At 50.1% G+C, this 21,774-nt stretch overlaps 1 protein-coding gene across 2 annotated transcripts in view; it reads left to right on the forward strand.

Annotated features, from left to right (window-relative positions):
* Positions 1-21,774, forward strand: part of DLAT (dihydrolipoamide S-acetyltransferase) — a 328,535-nt gene that overhangs the window by 218,344 nt on the left and 88,417 nt on the right. For both annotated transcript variants that reach the window (XM_069614289.1, XM_069614290.1), the window contains one exon: positions 11,966-12,084. In XM_069614289.1, coding sequence (XP_069470390.1) covers positions 11,966-12,084 — 119 coding nt within the window. The remainder of the gene's footprint in view (positions 1-11,965; positions 12,085-21,774) is intronic.

Below are 21,774 nucleotides of genomic sequence, written 5' to 3' on the forward strand. Positions count from 1 at the left end.
CAAGAAGGCGAGGTGGCGTCAGACCACGCCATAACGGTGGCAACCGATATTGCCGATACCGGGTTCTGCCAGCTGGGCAACGGAGTTTGCCTACGACGACGGGGTTGGCTCCGGGCGACCGACTTCCGTCAGACGTCCAGACCAGGGTGTTGGACATGCCGTTCGACGGCAGCAACTTGTTCGGGAAGGCGGTGGACGAATCCCTCCAAGCCATAAAGACGGACACGGAGACGGCCCGCGCCCTAGGAGCCCTTCAGCAACGACGGCCCTTTCGGAGCTCCGGAGGCAGACAGGGGGCCTCCAAGGGATCCAGCGGTGGCTCGTCGTCCTACCGCCAGGCGGCACGCTCCTCGTCTCAGGAGGCCTACAGGGGTCGCGGCAAGCAGGGAGCGCCTCGCCGCCTTCGGCAAGGTGGCCAGGGCAGCAAGGCCACCACCTCCAAGTAGGACTGAACCGGCCGTGGCCTCGGGCCCCCACCGAAGCACCCCCGGTGGGAGGCCGGCTGACGAAGTTCGTCGGCGTGTGGAAGTCCATTTCCACCGACCGTTGGGTGCTGGATACCCTGGCAAGAGGACACTCTATCGAATTCCTGAAGAAGTGCCCTCACGTTCCACCTGTGGCCAGGAAGGAAAATCACGTCCCGCAACTGCTGTTGGAAGTACGGGCGATGCTCAGGAAAGGCGCCATCGAGCTCGTCCCGAAGAGGCTCCGGGGCTCCAGGGTGTACTCAAGGTACTTCCTCGTCAGGAAGAAGATGGGCGGCTGGCGCCCCATCCTGGACCTTCGTCGTTTGAACAAATACATCGGGTCACAAAAGTTCAGGATGGTCACCCTCCAGCACTTGCTGGGACAGCTGGAGGAAGGCGACTTTCTATCGTCGCTGGACCTGGAGGATGCATACTTCCACGTTCCCATCCTCAAAAGTCACCGAAAGTTCCTCAGGTTCGTCGTCCAGAGACGCCACTACCAATTCAGAGCACTGCCGTTCGGATTGAAGTTGGCCCCTAGGGTCGTTACCAAGTGCCTAGCACCTGTGGTGGCGCGGCTGCGCCTGCAGGGGATTCACGTCTACCCCTACCTGGACGACTGGCTCATCCGCTCAAGGACGAGGGAACTCGCCGTCGAACACACTGCGAGGACCGTCCAGCTACTCACAGACCTGGGATTCGCCATAAATTACCCAAAGTCCCACCTGGTGCCGTCGCAGGTGGCCCTGTTTCTGGGAGCGAAGCTCGATACAGTGAGGCACCCGGCGGCACCGTCAGAAGAACGGACGAAGACCATTCTGGGCAAAGTGCAGCACCTGCTAGCCACGGATGTGGCCAGGGTGAGGTCCATCAAGTCCCTCCTGGGGATGATGTCCTCTTGCATCGACCTGGTGCACCTCTGCAGACTACGGATGCGCCCTCTTCAAGAATTTCTCGCCGCCCGTTGGATGCAGGCGAGGGGAACCTTCGAAGACAGGGTCCCCCTCAACGAGGTGTTCCGGCGGGCGATTCAGTGGTGGGGCGTTCGAGCTCACCTCACGGCGGGCAAGGACTTTCAGACGCCGGCGTACCAGGAGACGGTGACAACGGACGCTTCCCTGGAAGGTTGGGGCGCCCACACCGGAGATCTCCACGCAAGAGGCCTCTGGCTCCCGGAGGAGAAGCTCCTGCACATCAACATCCTGGAACTCAGAGCCATGTTCTGGGCTCTCAAATCGTTCCTCCCGTCGCTCAAGGGCAAGGTGGTGCGTATCTTCACGGACAACACCACGACAATGTTTTACATACGGAAGAAGGGAGGCACCAGATCCCCAGCCCTATCCAAGGAGGCACAGGATCTGTGGCACTGGGCGGTCACCCAGGGGATGTTCCTGGTTCCCTTCCACCTGGCTGGAGAAAGAAACACCATCGCCGACTCGCTCAGCAGGGAGCTGCGCACGTGTCACGAGTGGGAGCTGCGCCAGGATCAGGTGGATCAACTCTTCTGACGATGGGGCAAACCCCAAATCGACCTGTTCGCAAAAGCGACGAACTCGAAGTGCCAGAGGTTCGCTAGCAGGTTTCCCCAGCCGAGAAGCATGGGCGATGCGTTCTCGTTCCCCTGGGACGGCCTATACCTGTATGCGTTCCCTCCGTTGCCGTTTCGACTCATCAACCAGCTCAAGAGGTCCCGGTGCAGGATGATCCTCGTCGCACCGGCGTGGCCGAGGCAGATCTGGTTCCCGGACCTTCTGGACTTGTCAACGTCCCCATCCATCAAGCTGTCGGCGGACGCGGATCTTCTCTCCAGAGAAGGAGGCGCCATCTTCCACCACGACCCGGCGTCGCTGAACCTGCAGGCTTGGCTCCTGCAGCGCTAGAGTTTGGAGGGTACGATATACCGGCCAACTTCAGAGAGGTTCTTGCAAAGGCCAGGGCGTCCTCGACTCTCAAATGCTACGGTCACAAGTGGGAGAGGTTCTCTATCTGGTGCCGAGCACAGAAGATCAACCCCCTACGGATTACGGCCCCTCAAGTGCTGCCGTACCTGCTATCGCTGGCAAAGGCAGTGCTAGCCCATGCCTCCATTAAGATTCATCTGGCGGCGATCTCCAGATATACCAGAACCACAGGACGGACGTCCCTGTGGTCCCATCGACTGGTAAAAGAGTTTATGAAAGGACTGTTCGGTCGTTCCTGCCGGTGAAGGCCCCGGCCCCGGCGTGGGAACTTAACGTGGTGCTGACCAGGCTCATGGGGCCCCCACTCGAGCCGATGCACTCCGCACCGATGAAGTTTGTGTCGTGTTAGACTGCATTCCTGGTGGCCATTACCTCCGCACGACGAGTGGGAGAGATCCAGGCCCTATCCTGCAAAGCACTGTACTTGACTTTCCATGCCTCGAGGGTGGTGCTTAGAACGCACCCCACCTTTATGCCCAAGGTGCCGTCGGACTTCCATCTTAACGAGCCCCTGGTGTTACCTGTTTTCTTCCTGTCTCCTTTGTCGCCTGCCGGGAGGACTTTGCACTCGCTGGATGTAGCTAGAGCGCTGACGGTCTACGTGGACCGCACGAAGAGTTTTCGGAGGACATCACAGCTGTTTGTGAACTTTGGACCTGTGAATCAAGGGAAGGCTCTCTCGAAGTATTCTATTTCCAGATGGCTCTCCGGCTGCATCATGCACTGCCACCGGTTGGCTAACCGACCGCTGCCAGGCCGTCCGAGAGCCCATTCGACCAGAGCGATCGCTGCTACTACGGCGTTCCTATCTGGTGTGCCCCTGCTGGACATCTGCAGGGCTGCTACGTGGAGGTCGACGCACACCTTCACGAGATTCTACTGCGTCGATCGGGATTCCAGGGAGGAGTCCAGGGTCGGCCAAGCAGTGCTGCGCAACCTGTTCGCCTAAGGTGAGCCTGGTGAGGAGGTAAGAGATGCTTAATGTTGAGTTGTTGTATTGCTTAATGTTGAGCCTTTTGCCACCTCCCGTGGTTGTGCATGTGTGTACTGCTATGTATTCTTGTATTCATGAGCATGTGAATCCATGCCAGACCCCATGCTGGAGAAGGAACAAGTTACTTACCTGTAACTGTTGTTCTCCAACATGGGTCTGGCATGGATTCACATGCGAACCCTCCCGCCTACCCCTCTGCGGCTCTTCACTTGGTCATACTGCCACTTCACGTGCTACCAAATCTGAAGATGGCTGCCAGAGGCGGGGCTTAGGGAGATGGCAGTCATTGGCTGTGGTCAGTATGACGCAGAGATCAGTGATTGGTTACTAATTCGAAAGACGGATCAGAAACTAAACTGATACTGATTTTTCTTTACCGAGGATTCCCAGCCTGACGACGGGGAATATTCATGAGCATGTGAATCCATGCCAGACCCATGCTGGAGAACAACAGTTACAGGTAAGTAACTTGTTCCTTGTGGGCTCCCAAAAAAGAATAATCACCCTCCCTCCAGACTACTCTCACATTAATATTGACGGCATCCAGATCCCAGTGCTTAAACAAGTCAAAACATTAGGTGTCTACATCGATGCCAACCTCTCCATGCATAAACAAATAGCAGCCCTCTCATCGTCCACAGCATACACAGCAAAACTCATTGCACTCAGTCGCCAATTTCTCACCCCTGTAAATTGCATCACACTAGCTAGAGCCTTGATCTTAACAAAACTAGATTACTGTAATATCCTCTTCCTAGGAACATCCAAGACTAATATAAATAAAATCCAACTACTACAGAATAAAGCCCTTAGAGCGGCCCTAGGGATTAAGAAAACAGAACATATATCCAGCATTAGAAAAGATAATCACTGGCTGCCTATTGAAGCAAGGATCATTTTCAAAACCCTAAGCATCGTCTACAAATGTACCACCAACGAAGCGCCCAGCTACCTCAACAACTCCATCAAAAATAAAATCTCAAGCAGATCGCTGAGATCGAACAGTTTGGCCCTCTTAGAAGTTCCGCCATACAAATATAGCAGAGCAGGAGGAAGCAGTTTCAAAGTTGTAGCCCCTTCGCACTGGAACACCCTTCCGCTGAGCATCAAAAACGAGGACCCCTTACGTAAATTCAAAAAAGCACTGAAAACCTGGTTATTCAATAAATATTAACCACCCAAGACTAATTGTACTACTCGGGATAGCCGCAATGCTGAAATAGGCCTGGTTTTACAAGGGTAGGGCGATCCCACCAAGTGGAAATTGACTTATGACTACATGATCTCCTGTAACCATTGTATAAATATGTATTGTTGTTTTGTAACCGTAACATTGTATAATAATTAGTTACCTTTCTGTACCTTTCGCCGTGATACCCCAGTGTCTGGGCGAATAACAAATGCAATAAATAAATAAATAAATCAGCAGTTCACCTAGCCTGAGAAGAGAACACAGCGGCGGACCCTCTGAGCAGGCAGAGCAGTCTCCCACGAGTGGGAACTAGCTCAGGAAGTGCTTCAAGAGATAACCCTTTGGGAACCCCTCAAGTGGATCTGTTCACGACCAGTGTAAACCGAAAATGCAAACTGTATTGCTCCAGGGAATTTCCCCCAAGAGGAGCTCTAGGAGACGCGTTCGTAGTTGACTGGGAGTTTCCACTCCTGTACGCGTTTCCTCCTGTACTCTTCATCCCTCATGTGATCAGCACGGTTGAAAAGGTTTGGGAAACGCATGATCCTAATTGCCCCGGATTGGGCCAGGAGGACGTGGTACCCGGACCTTCTGAACATGTCTATCTGCCCTCCAATGTGTCTTCCAATAAGAGAGGACCTTCTCTTGGGGGAGGAGGGTCGGGTTCTCCATCCAGAGGTCAAGACATTCAGCCTTCACGCATGGTTTCTGAAAAGCTGAGTATTAGGGAGAATTCTCAGAAATGTGCTAATTCCTCTACCTTAGAGACCCCCAGCACTTTTGCTGGACTCTAGGACTTTTTGATTTTTCAACGTGAAGAGAGCTAGGCCTTTTTCCCCACTCTGATGTATTTTACTGTGATTTAAACACTGTTTCTTTTGGTTATGGAGTCTGACAAACTCCATAGGCATCATCCTTTTACATTGTGACACATAGCACCTTCAGTGCAGTGGCACAGGGAAGTCTTGCATATGTCCCCAAGGTTTAAATACCTTCTCTTGGATAAACTACCGTTTCCAAGAGAAGTAAAGTGAAATTGACTTTACTTACATTTGTAACTTTCTAGACCCAGCACACAATATCTTACAATAGGGTGCTGGAGGGGTTACTTGGTATCCCCTTTGTCTAGTTTCTCATGTAACATTTTTGTTACCTTTTCTAGGATTAATGGCTGGTGGCAGTGGTTTACTTTTAACTACCATTGGGGGTTTTTACCGTGGGCTGCGTTCGCAGCTGCAGTAAAGCACCCATTAGTGTCCATTTGGTCAAAAATGGCTCCAACCTTTTTTTGCCATTTCTTGTTGGAAAGGTCCTACTTGCGATTTACTCTGCGTGCCAAACCATGTTTGGTCCCTTTGTTCGTTTTGTCTATGGCAGGATTCAAGAGTGAAGCCTGTCTCTGGCTCCAGTGTGTCTGGCAGGGACAGGAAGTGAGGAAGGTTCCTGAAACTCCCTGTGCTTAATCTCCTTGGTTACAGGAATGCACTCAAAGGTGATTGACCGGCAGACTCTCCGGCGAGGACACCCACCCTGCTGTGTGATTGACAGCTAGGCTGGAATGAATGTGAGAAACCTGCCTAAAAGGAGAGTCTTTTTGGCTTGGAAGGCAGAGTCGACCACTGGACAAAGTAATCGAAGAAGAACTTGGAAGAGACGCCTGCTGCAACTCCTGGACCGTTTGTTTGCCCGGTGAAGCCCTGCTGCTGTGCTGAAGCTCCGAATTCGCCTCGACTAGAGAAGCCCTACAAGGACGACTTCTCCCCTTGAGTTGGTGGGACCAATCAACTCCGAAGTGAACTCCTTTTGACATCCTCAGAAAGCTGGCTGTACTTCCACTGCTGCTGGGAACGAAGTGCCAGGGAGAGGAACACCAAATCGAGTGGCTCGCTTTTAAATCTGACCCGAGCACCAGGAAAATCCTCCAGACGTCCCTGAAGCAGGACTGAGCAAGCCTGAGCCACCTCAACAGAGTGCTGGACCCTAGAAGCAAGGCAAGTCCAAAGTGGTATCCGAGAACCGTGGTGTTGCTGTTTGATGTCAGACGCGAGGAGCTGAAACGCTGAAGTGCCACTGAATTGAAGTTTGCCCATTGCTGTCTCCGATCGTCCCATTGTGTTGCAGGAGTCCCCAGAAGTCCTCCCTCTTGTCCCCAAGACTGGGGCCGAGGAACAGAAGACAGCTGGAACCATTTCATCTAACCAAAGGTACTCTAAAGTCTAAAAGAACTTGCCTCTTATTTTGTAGCCTTACTTGTTCTCAGTTGAGACTTGTCTTGGTTGCTCGTGTGGAGTTGCTTGCATCTTCTACCCCTCACAAGCCTCCCAGCCTGTGGCCTACATTGATTCTACTTTTTCTACAAAGACTTCTAAAACATTGTGTAAGACTTTTACTTACCTGCAAGAAGTGCTTCAGCTCAACTAGACTGTTAGGGAGAATTCTCTGTTTAGGCTGAATTTCCTAACCTAGTGAGTCCCCCAGCAGCTTTGCTGGATTTCTGGAGTTTGTTTTTTTCTCCTGCCAAGAGTGAGAATCTTTTTCTCCCACTCTTGGACATGATTTATGGTGTTCCTTTGACTGTTAATGTGTTTTATGGGCTATGGGGTCCTTTACTCCATAGGGTCTCATGTGTTTTTACTATGTGTGTTACACAGCACCCTCCGTGCAGTAACACAGGGGTGTCGTAGTGACACCCCACCATAGACTCCATACTTTGGGACTGACTACTGTCTCCCAGGGCATGTAAAGTCACCATTGGCTTTACTAGTCCCAAATTATTAACAGAAACCAGTACAAACCATCATATTGTGGATGTACTGGTCGGGGCAATTCGATTGCCCCGGGGTCTATTAGTCGAGGGGGCCCGTCTCCGTCCCCCTGATCGAGTTTTGGCTGGTGGCAGTGGAAACTACTTTTTATATTCGACCGCGAATATTTCCCTATGGGATTTTCCCATTGTTCGAGGCTACCAACTTTAATTATTTAATTCTCATAGCCTCGAACATACCGCCTGTTTATTTATTTAATATTAATTCGCCGGTTGGTATTTTTTGCCAAGACTGATTCTAAAATGGCGTTTGTGTTCTCTTCTGTGACTCCAACCCAAGTCGAGCCCTTTGTTTCACTTTTTGGCGGGCTTCTCCACAGAAGCCTCCAAAAGTGGTGCCACTCTGTCTGGGTACCACAGGAGGTGTAGGAGGGGGTTTAGGCACCATGGACTGAGTTACCTTGGTAACTCAAGTCGCACTCCTGTGTGATTGGCCCAAGTGGTGAGCCGGCCGGCTCACCACTTAGCATGTTTGATTGACAGCTAGGCTGAGTGAATGGGGGTATGCTGCATAAAAGCAGGGCTTTGGGGACTGGAACTTCAGAAGTCGCCACAGGACCTGAGAATCCAACGAGGGAGAAGCTGAGCCGACCTACCACGACGACACCACCGGTGGAGCCCTGCGGAACCGACTCACCACTTCCCGACGACAGAGAAGATCTCCCAGCTGTAGAGGCTTCTTCCCCTGACTGGTGGGCACAACCAGTTTACCTTCTTTCTTCGCACCCCAGACCGGTTTGTGGTCGAACTGCCCGTGCCAAGCAACCCGGCAGCCGGATAGCCACTCACCACTGAACCGCGAATCAAAGGACCGCTCCTTGTACCTGAACTCCGCGGCTGGCTTCTTCCCAGGCAGTGCAACGGACTCCTGTCTTCCTCCCCGATGAGATCCTCTCTTCCCCCGGACGAAGCACCGACTTGCATCCGCTGCCAGGAACAACTGCCCCCGCTGGAGTGTTCTCACCACTTTAAGGTACCGTGTCCGCCAGGCCTCCTTTTCTAAAGATTGCTACAAGGTAATAATAACCCCTTAACCTTCTGGACTGGGCTGGCCGCCTTGACCCTCTAACTGGTCCCTCTCTTTGATCCAACTCCTTTTTGAACCGTTACAAGACTTTTGTGCACTGCAACCTTGTGACCTTGCACACATTACGTTTGGATCCTCTTAAGCGGATACGGCCTACTGACTCTGAATTCCTAGTGTTACTTTGCCTTCCTCCCTTGTTGTGTTCGTGAAAAAGTGTTGGGATCTGTTTCAATTTATTCTCTGCTTTTCTCTCCCTTTTAAAAACGAATTATTAGAGTGCCATCTGCGTTAAGCGCTCACCGCTGTCTGAAAATAAGTGGGGCTTTACTTAAGACTTGTCTATTCTTTTAAGGGAGTGTATATCTTTTAGTGACTGTGTTTTTGAATTGCTTACTATTAGTGCCTGTGTGTTTTTCTAGATGTGGTTTTAAATAAATAATTATATGTCTTTTACACCAAGCCCTGGTCAGTGTTTACTTGTTCTATTGTGTTCTCTTGACCTATTGTGAATACGCTGTATACTGCCTAACTCTTCTTGACGGAAGTCTGACTGCTCAGCCACAGCTACTAAGTGAATCTGTGTGGTACAGACTGCTACCAAGTGGGTTTACTGCCAAACACCTGTAGTCCTAAATCTTTTGCAGTGGTCCCAGAGGGAACTGCACAGGTTTCTGCCTAACATAGACGTTTGCCCCATTGTCATTGGCTGGCCTGGCTCCCTGAATGACTCTTCTCTCCTCTGGTCGTGTGTTGGTACCTTCCCTCCAGGAAAGGGTTAACTTACTTTGCATTGGGGGGTTCAAAAGTACTTACCTGCTTAAGAATATTTGTGTGATCTATTGTCTTATTCTAAAACCTCTTTACTTTGACACACATCTCAGTATTGATCTAAATGTACCAGTGATATATTAATGTCCACAGTGTCCTAGCTATTTAAGTCACCTGGGGGTGTAGGAAGTGTCTGTGTGCCATCCCAAATGGGTTCGATTTGGAGAAACTAAGTGTGTATTGTGGAGTGTAATTCTCTTACTATCACATTGCCCCTTCTGAAGAAGGCTTATTCAAGCTGACTGTTAAATTAATAATAGTTTAATCAAGAAACCTTGTGTGTAAGAGTTTATTTGAATACGTCTCACTGTGACTCTGTGTAACCACCCTACTGCTCACATTGATCCCTCTGGAGATAAGCCTGGCTGCTCAGCCACACTACCAAGCTGTGTAGTACAGACTTATACCAAAGGTTGGGTGCCTATTGTCAGGAGGTCAAGGTTGTTGTAGTGCACCCAAAGGGTACTGCACCATATCTTGCTTAACACCGAGATACATGGATTGGGGCCTCCTGACAAACGTTATGGAGATTTTGCTTTCGGCCAGGCGGCCAGTAACAAACAAAGTCCTTGGCCCGTTGCTATTGGAACAATTTCTGCTACTGATGCATAGACGAGAATGTTGACCGGTTTCTAGAGGTGTTATCCTTTCTACTATCCTTGGCCAATCTGGGGCCCCAGATTAGAACTATAAAAGGCTATTTAGCGGCGCTATCCATGTTTAAGCACTCATCAGAAGGATGTTCATGTTTCAAAATTCCATTGGTGAAACAATTTCTAAAGGGCATTACCAATGTGTTCCCAGGTTCTGGTTTGGGACCTTAATTTGGAACTAACATTTCTGATGTGTGCACTCTTTGAACCTTTACACTCAGATCCATTAAGGTTGTTAACTTTTAAAACCATTCTGTTGGTAGCTTTAACTTCAGCACTTAGAGTGAGTGAATTGCAGGCACTTTCATCCAAGCCATCCTTTACTATCTTCCATAAGGATAGGGTTGTTCTGAGGGTTAAACCTTCATTTTTACCCAAAATAATTTCTGATTTTCACATTTGGCAGAAAATATTTACCTTCTTTCTATCATCCACCTCATCCTGGCAAAGAGGAGAGATTACATAGGTTGGACCCACGCAGAGCTCAGAGCTTTCATATATCTAGGCTATCAAAACTTCATATTGATTATCAGCTTTTCTTTGGCTATACAGGCCACAAGTTGGGTCAGGCTGTTACTAAACAGTCCTTATCCGGGTGGATCATTCTGGCAGTTTCGGAATGTTACAGAATGGCAGGCAAGGATCCTCCTGAAGGATTAAGGGGCCATACCACCAGTGGCATGGCTACTTCTACAGCCCTGCAATGGGGTGTACGGATTAAAAATATTTGTGAGGCAGCAACGTGGTCTACTATTCACACATTCACAAAATATTACTGCCTTGAGTCTTCCCTCGGTCAGGATGGAAGCTTTGGGAAAGCTGTCCTGCATTAGTGTTGGGAAAGATTGTATGCAGTACCCTTTGGGTGCACTACAACAACCCTGACCACCTGCCAATAGGAACCCAACCTTTGGTATAAGTCTTATCTACACAGATTGGTAGCGTGATTGAGCAGCCAGGTTTATCTCAAGAGGAGTCAATGTGAGCTGTAGGGGAGTTACACAGAGATTTACAGTGACCAGTATTCAAAGAAACTCTTAAACACAAGGTTTTTTGAATAAGGTATTTGAACCTTTGGGAAATCTGAAAGACTTCCTGTGTCACTGAACTGAAGGTGCTTGTTGACACAATGTAAAAGATGATGCCTATGGAGTTTGTCAGACTACACAACCAAAAGAAACACAAAGTTCAAAAATCACTGTAAAAATAAATGAGAGTGGGGAACAAGGGTCTCACTCTCTCCAGGTAATAAATAAAATCCAGCAAAGTTGCTGGGGGTCTCTAAGGTGATGGAATGAGCACATTTCTGAGAATTCTCCCTAACACAGGGAGACCTATGTGAAATTTGTATTGAACTGTGAAAACCAATTACTTTTAACTTGGAAGGCCAAGTGGGCCTCGACCCACGTTTTGAACTTTTCCTTTATAACCTAAGCCAGAGTGTTTCATCCTGCCTATGGGGGGCGGCCCACCTTATTCCGTGCTGTCCGACGCCGGAAGGAGAGCTGACTCTGTTGATTCTTAGTTGTAAGACACTTTTCTTTGCATACGTATTCCCCTTTACACTTTCTGTACAGGGGGTAGGGCAAACATTAGGTTTTGTTAGTCGAGGCCTTTTTGATTTGACAGAGACTTACTAGGACTGTGTTTTCTTTATTATTTGATGATAGAGACAACTCCAATCATAGCTATAGGGCAAAGTAGGAGTTTTCCCAAACCCCACGAATCTAATAAAGGTTTTGAAATTGTATCTCTTTTCAGTGTCATACTTGTGATACCATGTCTTCCTTACACTACGCAGAATGTATTTTGTAAAACATACCCTGTTTTTATTTCCGTTATATTTGAAATTGTGATTAACCCAAAATGAATTTGCTCTACGGGCGCTAGGTAGTGGTCCAACACTGCACATTGCTGAGATTGTAACCAATAGCTTTTCTCTATTGCACAGAGGTGGGGTCTTTGGTATTAATGCGCACTGATGTTTATTTGAGATGCGTTTTAATGTCATTTTTGTAGGTCCTGAAATCAGACAAAATGAAGCTCTCCATCAACGACTTCATTATCAAGGCCTCTGCACTTTCATGTTTAAAGGTCCCTGAGGCCAATTCCTCCTGGATGGACACAGTCATTAGGCAGTAAGTATCACAATGACAACGGTTGTATCTGGTGTTGTACTCTTTCATATTGGGTTCCATTTATCGCACAACATATGACTATCTGCAAATGTTGACGGCATGTTCAGCATCAAGGTTTTAAATGGTTGTTTTAGCAAGATCAGTCTTCGCTGGTCATTTTCAACAGGGTTTGGTAGTGGCTTCCATTGCAAGGATCTGCATGTAACTTTCAGGTTGGCATTTAGGACATTGGTCCTTAAAACTTTACCTCAAAATATCATAACACATTAATATCATTGACCACATCAAGGGAGCATGAACAGCAATAAAAATGCTAAAATACAAATCAGCAAGATATCCATGACGCAAACATTTAATTGCATACTATGCCTTATATTACAATGCTCAATGCAACAACTTCTTCATACTGCTTAAGTGAATTTTTTCACAATGCCACGTCTGTGATCTATAATGCCTCAGATAAGTAACATGTAACATATAACCTTGCATCAACTGCTTTTCTGGAGCCCTATTCTGAATATTCAATGCAGTCTGAAGACCTATTTCCAGAGACCAACATACCCTCACATCAGATGGCAAGATTAAATAGAGGTATGCATGATGGCATTGTCTGACGTTTAGGTTTGGTAGAAGGGTTATCAGTAACGTAAAAACTACATATTGGATTGCACATGAATCATCACGGACCACAGAAGAGTAAGAGGTCCAGATAAATCTGTTAATCCTCATCCACAACTGATAACATCTTAATTTTGTAATTCTTGTTCTTGCTCCTCTTTAATTATCTACAAATTGCAAATAAAATCCCCATTACAAGGTAAAGGTAAGAACGCTCCCAAAGTGGGATTTAAATATTCCTAGGTCATAAATCATTTTTCGCTCATAAAAGTCTCTCTAAATTAAATTTTGGGAGCTCAGTGTTATCTGCAACACATCATGAACAAGATGGGCGGTGGTAATAATGCACCTCTTCAAGTGTGGTTTGCGCTTTGCAATCAGTCAGTGTTTTTGTTCTACCTATTTGGTGGTTAATGGGCTTGAAATTCTTTCTTTTTTGTTTGATTGCTTGATGGGGTTAATTCAATTTAGAACTAACTAATCAATCATTTCTGCCTGACATTTGATCAGTTGGTCTTGCTCCTACCATCCTCCTCTAACTTGAAAAGTCTTGCATTGATTTTACATTTTCAGTGCAGGTGACTGCAGACAATGGCTACATCTTAGTAAAGGTGCAGTTTATGCACAACGTAGCGGCGTGTAACATTTTAAAACTTCAACTGTCTGATCATATGACTCCAGCTCTTCGATTGTTACATTGGTTTTCAATACAAGAGTTTTCTTCATTCATGGGACGTTGTCTTTGTGTTGGCCTACTTTTCTGACAGATTTCTCTTATGTTCCAACTGGATAAGTAAACTCATGCTCAGTACAAAGAAAAGCAGTTGTCTGGGCAAGAAGCCACCTTGTAAACCTCCTTACTCATTAACATTAGGTTCCACATGATCACCCAGAAATCCATGAGCCGTCAATCTCTGCATCCACCTTAAAGAGTTCTATCCTTTCTATCTATTGCCAAGAGGCCTTTGTGGCAAACACTGCACTTGAAAAAACATTGACATTTTGCTAAGAATGTACCTCATTCCTAGATTCTGCCGGTTTTCTTACCTGCATTGCTGGACGATTTGCCACAAAGCTGGGATACCGAATTGCAGAGAATTGCCCATACTGGCTTTACCCTGGGCCCTCTCTCTTTCTCCGTTTTCATCTTTTGGCTGCTGGACGTCCTTTAATACCTTTCATGGGCTGTTACTAGTCGTCCTCCTCCTGGCTCTCCTCGCTTGCTGGTTCGGATGTCCCTCCCTGACACTGACTGCCTTTTTTACCATGGGCTTCTCATTTTTAGCTTCCTGGACCTAGTGTCTCGACATAGAAAAAAGCAGCCTTCCAGAAGGGTCTGGTCTCAATCTGCCTTGTTTTTGGTCACCTTAACCATTTCGGTTTCCGCTGGCTGACAGCTCCGTTTTGCCTTCCGAGCTGTCCAGATCCACTAGTCTGGTTCCTACGTTGTCCTGGTACCTTCTGTCATTTCTTATTTTCCTGGTTTGTGGGTCACCCTCTTGGGAAGTCTTCTTATTCTTTTGGGTTGCCACTGATCTGGGATGCAAGTGTCTGGTTAACTGAGTTCTTTAACTCGACCGAAGGAGGAAACCTTTTGACTCTGTTTTGTTTGGCTGTTCTGGAGCAAGTCTTCCAAAACTACTTATGTGAGTACTTTATCCCTGGGCTGAAGGGTTATTCATGTTTTCCATTAGAGGCTCCTGTGGGATTTGTAGTAGTGGGGTTCTGCAGGACCCACCCTCTCTACTGTGGTTAATATTTGGCTCCCATTGGGTCAAATCCTGCTTTGCTTTCTTATTTACCTGGGGGCCCCCCTCAAGGGCTAGCCTCAGAAATCCCTTGGGTTGGTTGCATAGGTCTCAACACCTGTGTGGTAGATCAGAGACTTCACTTCATGTCTCCTGTAACCTACAGCTTTGCCTGTGGATTTGTCCTCTAGAGAACTTTTATCATTTCGCCAAATTCTGTACATTGAATGATACTTACTAAACTGACATGTTTCCTGGGTGCACCTTGACTCCCTGCAGTTGTATAACAAGTGCTTGATTTCTAGCTTACACCACTTGTTTAGTAGCCAGTCTTAAAGCTCTGCATTATACTCCTGCCTATAGGTTACAGTGTGTAGCTATTGGGTGTTTTGTGTCACTGTATTTGCTGTAGTCTACTCTGATAAGTTATGCCATTTTGCCCCTAAAGTAACTTTTAGTGGCCCACTGTGAATTGTTCTGAGAATGCTAGCTTCTTTTATTTCGTCCATCTTGGTACTGAACCTAGTATATATATTTCGAGGGGATTGGGTCCTCCGACGTATTCCATATCTATGACAGGTAATGTCCACAGCTTTGGCGTCTGCGTCCTGGGTCGATGACGTCGATGCACCGTCCCCGAGGACCTCCTCCGACGGCCGATGTCACCCGATGTGATAAGTGGGACGCACGACGCCCATAGCCTCAGTTCCGTTTGAATCTCGGTACGCCTCGACTCGTTGGAGTTTGCGGTTTTCTATTCTCGGTTCGTTGAACCTGTTCGGTTTGTTGTGAAGACCTGCTTGTGGCGATATCTTTCTCATCTTCAACCCCGCGTCCAGGCTTCAAGAACTGCGGGGACTGTGGATCCAAGATGTCGGTCACGGACTCGCACAACGCCTGCCTCTGGCGCCTCGGGGAGGCCCACAATACGGACGACTGTCGACTGCCACTCGCGCATGGCAAAGGCCTTGCGGGAACGCAAGAAGAAGCTGTCGGTAGGCCGGTTGTCTTAAGCCCCGGAAGTCGAGGTCTGCGGGGCTTTCGACGGATGACTCGAGGGGCGACTCTCCGCGTCGTCGGAAGTCCAGTGGGTCTCCTTCCAGAAGTCGGTCTCGCCACGCCTCCGCCTCTTCGAGGCATTCCCGGAAGCGCCGGCATAGGTCGCCTTCCCCGTCCTCTTCCGAGGATTCTCCCCGTCGGCGGGTCGCTTATCCCTCCATGCAAGCGACACCTGAGGAATGGGCTTCCTTTGGGAAGCAGATGCTAGCGATTCTTGAATCGCAGGGCACGGTCGGTCCGCGCCTCCGAGTGGGGTTGGTCGGCACCGGTCGAGAGACACCGCTCGTACGCCTTCGGGCTCGGGTGGTCGGCATGGCTCGCGAGAGAGGTCCCGCTCGGACAAGGGTAGCCGTTCTCGCCATGCCCGTGCCAGGTCCCGGTCCTCGACACGCTCGAGACTGTGCGATCCTGTGCCGTCTTCCAAGAAGACGTCGACGCCTGTGGCGCCGAGGTCGTCGATGATTTCTCTCGAGGCTCTGCCTCCGAGGGGGTCGTCGTCGGCGCCTAGGTTGTCGAGAGACCCGCTCGGAGCTCCGGCTTCAAGGACTGTGTCGACGCCGCAGATGCTGGCGGCGCTGCAGCTGATGTCGACACCGATTCGCACGACGCCGACGCCTTTTCTGTCGATGCCGACTCGTTCAGCGCCCTCGACACCTTTTCTGTCGGCGCCGACTCGCTCGGCACCCTCGACGCTTTTCGAGGCGGTGGTGTCGGAGGGGCCCTGTGGCACGGGGTTTGCCCCTAGAAAGGCTATGGCTAAGGTCCGGCACTGCTTTGGTCCGCAGAGGTCTTCCTCTCCCCACCTGGAGTACATTTCAGAGGGTGATGAAGGCTCTGATGGCGGCCTGGTTCCGGTTACGGTTCCAGATGACCTTATCTCAGGCCATAGCCAGTTTGATGACCTGAGGCAGTTGCTGCATGATGCCAGTGGACTGGACACCTCTCCGGAGGTGGAATTTTGTCAGCCGGAGCCTGGCACTCATGCCGATTCTTCATATCGGCGCCTTATGTCTCGGGTTACCGAGTACTTGGGTTGGTCAGCTCCCCCAGGGGAGTTCGTTCAGGATGATCTCACGGACATCCTTGATCTCAGTCCACCCACTGACCCGGTTTTGCCTTTTCATATGGCTCTGTAGAGAAGGGTGGCGGCGGCTTGGACTGCTCCGGAGAGTCTCCCGGCAGTGGGCTAGTCTTTGTCGCGAAAATACCGTCCAACCAGTAGCGACCCCTGCTACTTGTCTAGGCACCCCACCCCGGAGAGTTTGGTGGTGCAGGCGGCTACGGCCCCGGCAAAGCAGGCGTCGTATCCTACCATCCCTCCGGATAGGGACGACAAACGTTTTGACGGCTGGGCGAAGAAAGTGTTTTCTTCGGGGGGGTATGGCGCTTCAGGCGGCCAACTCCATATGTGCCTTGTCTCGTTTCACACACACTCTGTGGAACTGTTACATTAGCGGCTGATCATATTCCCGAAGGGGACGAACGGGATGGTTTCCTTGCTATGGTTCAGGATGGCAAGGATGCTGTGTGTGAGGCTGTTCAGTCGGGTTTGGTCTTGGCGGATTGTGTCAGCAGGTCCATGGCGGCGAGCACCGTAATGCGCAGGTTTGTGTGGTTGCGGAAGTCTGGGTTCGCTCCTGATGTGCAGTCCCGGCTCCTCAACATGCCTTTTGACGGTGAACACCTTTTTGGCAGCAAGGCTGATGAGAGCCTTGAGAGGTTGCAGACCTCCAAAGCTGCAGCAAAGTCGTTGGGTGCTGCAGTTCGCCAACCTCCGCCTTTTCGTCCTAGGGGACAGCAATGGAGGGGAGGTTCCTTAACCAATTACTCGTCCTTCAGTAAAGCGAGGGGAGTTAGCAGTCAAAGAGGCCATTGTAAGAGTGCCAGAGGTGGAAACAAAGGTACTCGAGGTGCCAAGGCCGCTCGGGCAGTTGCCTCTTTGCCCTCGGGCAACGCCGCAGCCGCTACCACTCAGTCATGAGGCCAGGTCCCATGGTTCGCCGGTTGGAGGAAGGCTGGCGCAACATCTTGTAGAGTGGCAAGCCATTACTTTGGATGTGTGGGTTCTGGAGATCATAACCCACGGCTACTGTCTTCCTTTTCGGCAGAGGCCTCACGACAATCCACCAGGGAACCTCTCTTTGAAGAGTCCGGATCCGCTCCTTGCGCAGGAAATTCAAGCCCTGCTGGAGAAAGGCCCCATAGAACTGGTGCCTGTAGCGGAGAGGAACAAGGGATGGTATTCCCCTTATTTTTTGATTTCGAAGAAAGACGGGGGATTGAGACCCATCATGGACTTGCGCGGTTTGAACAAACTCCTCAGGAAGGACAAGTTCAAGATGGTGACTCTTTCTCAGTCCTCCAGGCCCTTCAACTTCAGGACTGTTTGGTGTCTCTCAACCTTAAGGATGCTTACTTCCATGTGCCGATCCATCCCAAGCACAAGAAGTACCTGAGGTTCGCGGTTGGCGACTCGCACTTTCAGTTTCGGGTCCTGCCGTTAGGATTGACCGAGGGTTTTCACCAAGCTCATGGTGCTCGTGGCAGCGCATCTCAGGAAAGGGGGGATTCACGTCTACCCCTACCTGGACGATTGGTTGATCAGGAGGAGCTCTCCCGAGCAAGTCCTGGATCATCTGTCTGTCACCTGCCACTCCCTTCACAGGCTGGGCTTCTCCCTCAATTTAAAGAAGTCCCATTTGACACCAACGCAGTGGCTCCAGTACATCGGAGCAGTGCTCAACACGTCCCTGGGGCAGTGTTTTCCTCCTCAAGTGAGGGCTCTTCACATTCAGCAGATGGTGCACAAGTTTGCCCAGAATCTCCCAGCGTCCGAATTCTTGAGACTGCTCGGCCTCATGGCTTCCTGCATTCTTCTGTGCCAGAGGCTCGTCTGCGGATGAGATCTTTGCAGTGGGCACTCGAGCTCCAGTGGTCTGTCCTCCGGCAGGCTGTCGGACCCTGTTCAGGTGCCGTCCCCGGTAGCCCGGGACCTTCTGTGGTGGGCCGTCGAGGGCAATCTGATGAAGGGGGCCCCATTTTGGCTGCCCTGGCCGGAGGTGACAATCGTGACGGACGCATCCCTCACAGGATGGGGAGCTCATGCCAACGAGTTGATAGTCAGCGGTCGTTGGTCTCCGTCGGAGTGCAGACTCCATATCAATCTGTTGGAGCTGAGGGCCGTCAGGCTAGCCCTGAAGACTTTTCTGCCGACTGTGCGCGGAAAGAGTGTCCTGATTCTAACGGACAACACGGTGGCCATGCACTACCTCAACAAAAAGGGGGGGGGGGGGCCAGGGTCACTTCCGCTGTGCAGGGAGGTGATGCAGCTCGAATTCTGGGCCATCCAGCAGGAAGTTTCGATCTCGGCTGTTCATCTGGCCGGAGACGACAACGAGACGGCGGACGCTCTGAGCAGGCAGAGTTCGATCTCTCACGAGTGGGAGCTGGCTCAGGAGATTCTCCTGGAGATCTTCACCCTTTGGGGGACCACTCAAGTGGATCTCTTCGCCTCCAGTGTCAACCGGAAGTGCGAAAGGTTTTGCTCATGGGAATTTCCTCCAAAAGGAGCATTAGGAGACGCGTTCGTGGTGGAGTGGTCGTTCCCACCGCTGTACGCGTTTCCTCCAGTCCCCGTCATCCCGCAAGTGCTGCAGAGGTTACGGAGGTTCGGTTCCCAGATGATCCTCATTGCTCTGGCGTGGGCCCGGAGGACGTGGTACCCGGACCTTCTAGACTTGCCCATCTGCCCTCCACGTCGTCTTCCCTACCGAGACGATCTGCTCTCACAGGAGGGGGGTCGGGTTCTCCATCCAGAGGTCGGATCCCTCAACCTTCACGCTTGGAATCTGAAAGGTTGAGGTATAAAGATTGGGACCTCCCTGAAGACGTAATGGAGGTGTTGCTCTCGGCCAGACGGCCGGCAACAAAGTCTCTGTAGCGTTGCCGTTGGAGAAAGTTCTGCGACTGGTGCAGAGTTCAGAATGTGGATCCTTTTGAATGTGACATTCCCATGGTTCTGTCTTTTTTGCTTTCTTTGGCCTACAGGGGCTTGCAAGTGGGGACCATTAAAGGTTACCTGGCGGCGCTGTCCATATGTAAGCGCTTGTCTGAAGAGTGTTCCTATTTTAAAATTCCTTTAATTTTGCAGTTTTTGAAAGGGCTCACTAATTGTTCCCTCCGTCACCTTTTCTGGTGCCAGGTTGGGATTTGAACCTTGTTCTTAAGTTTCTTATGGGTGCTCCGTTTGAGCCTTTACATTCTTGCCCTTTGAGGCTGTTGACTCTGAAAACTGTGTTTTTGGTTGCGGTTACTTCCGCTCGCAGAGTGAGTGAGTTACAGGCACTTTCAGTTAAGCCACCCTTCACTGTGTTTCATAAGGACAGGGTTGTCCTTGGAGTTCGTCCTTCTTTTCTTCCGAAGGTGGTTTCGGAATTTCATTTGAGCCAGAAGGTGGTTCTTCCGGCGTTATATCCTCCTCCACATCCTGGTAAGGAAGAGGAGAGGCTCCATAGGCTTGATCCTCGGAGAGCGTTGAGCTTGTATATTTCGTGCATGTCCCGGGTCAGAGTGGACGATCAACTTTTCATTGGTTACGCTGGAAAGTGTTTGGGACAAGCTGTGACGAAACAGACTTTGTCTTGTTGGATTATTTTAGCTATCTCCGAGTGTTACCGCTTGGCGGGTAAGGAACCTGCGGCTGGCTTGCGGGCCCATTCTACCAGAGGAGTGGCTGTGTCTACTGCCCTGCAGAGGGGAGTTCCTATTCATCACATCTGTGATGCAGCCACCTGGGCTTCAGTACATACTTTTGTACGTCACTATTCCCTCGATTCCATCAGAGGGCAAGATCTAGCCTTTGGCAAGGCAGTTCTCTATTCCGCAATTTGATTGGGAATGCTAAATTTGTATTCTAAATTCTTTCCCACCTCCTTGCTTGGTACTGTTTTGGGAGTCTGTCATAGATATGGAATACGTCGGAGGACCCAATCCCCTCGAAGAACAAGTTACTTTCTTACCTGGTAACGTTCTTTCAATGGGATGGTCCGACGACCTATTCCATATCGCTCCCTCCCTGCCTTCCCCGCTGCAGAATTTCTTTTGCGATTGCAGCTTGCGTTCCGCAAGGCCTTGTGTGTCTGACTGGCAGAAATCTGGTGGCACACGTTCTGGGAAAAAACTATAACTGAGGCTATGGGCGTCGTGCATCCTACTTATCACATCAGGTGACGTCGGAGGAGGTCCTCGGGGACGGTGCATCGACGTCATCGACGCAGGACGCAGACGCCAACGATTTTCCGAAGCAGCACAGCTGTGGACATTACCTGTCATAGATATGGAATACGTCGTCGGACCATCCCATCGAAAGAACGTTACCAGGTAAGAAAGTAACTTGTTCTTCTGATGCTTGTTATCTGCTTAGAATCACATACTGTGCATATGGTCCGACATCCAGTGGTAACCGCAGAGTATTGCATCTTGTCTTTCGGTGGACCCACAGGGGACGTCGTCATAGGCGTGTCTGAAACACTATCCCTATCATGACGTGTGTAGTACCCAAAATCCCACACGCGCCGAGGTCCCTCTGATTGTTTTTTTCCGCCCAGATAACTGGTCGCCCTATAGCGGAGCTCTTCATGAGACATTGTTTATCTTACCGAATTGTCGGTTTGTTCGCCGTTAAGTCACTTCGCCCATCAAGAACATCTTCGACAAAGACTACGGGGTAATTGTCTATGGCTGTGGGTTCCGGCGCCTAAGATCCGGCATTCGGACTTCCACGTGGTCGGACCTTCTGGCCGGCCTAAACAGTAGGGAGAGTGGGCTCGGCATTTGCCATACTGTTATGTCTTTCCTCTTTTCCACTGCTTTCCTTTTTGGTCTGGTCACCCTTCCCTACTGCTATGGAAAGGACTCCATTTAGATTCTGCCCTGTGTGTAGGGTCAGATATCCGTGGAAAGACGAGCACACTTCGTGTAACGCTCGTCTCCCCCTAGAGCACGACGAAAAGCGGTGATCGGCGTGTAAACTCCTTAAACCTAAAACCCTTAAGGAGCACCGGTTGAAGTAGCGGGCCGCCTACGGAATGTCACGCGTGGAGCCTCCCTCCCCTGCCGCGACACCAGCCGAAAGTGACGGGGGGTACATCGGATGACCAAACGTCCAACGCGGACGTTATAGACCTTGAGGCGGACTATTCTAGGGCAGCCACGCCTGTCCCCGACCCTTCCAGGTTCGACTCCGGTCTTGCTACAGGGAACACAT

The sequence above is a fragment of the Ambystoma mexicanum genome, chromosome 9, assembly GCF_040938575.1.
Source record: "Ambystoma mexicanum isolate Mex_15411 chromosome 9, UKY_AmexF1_1, whole genome shotgun sequence".
NCBI classification, from domain to species: domain Eukaryota; kingdom Metazoa; phylum Chordata; class Amphibia; order Caudata; family Ambystomatidae; genus Ambystoma; species Ambystoma mexicanum.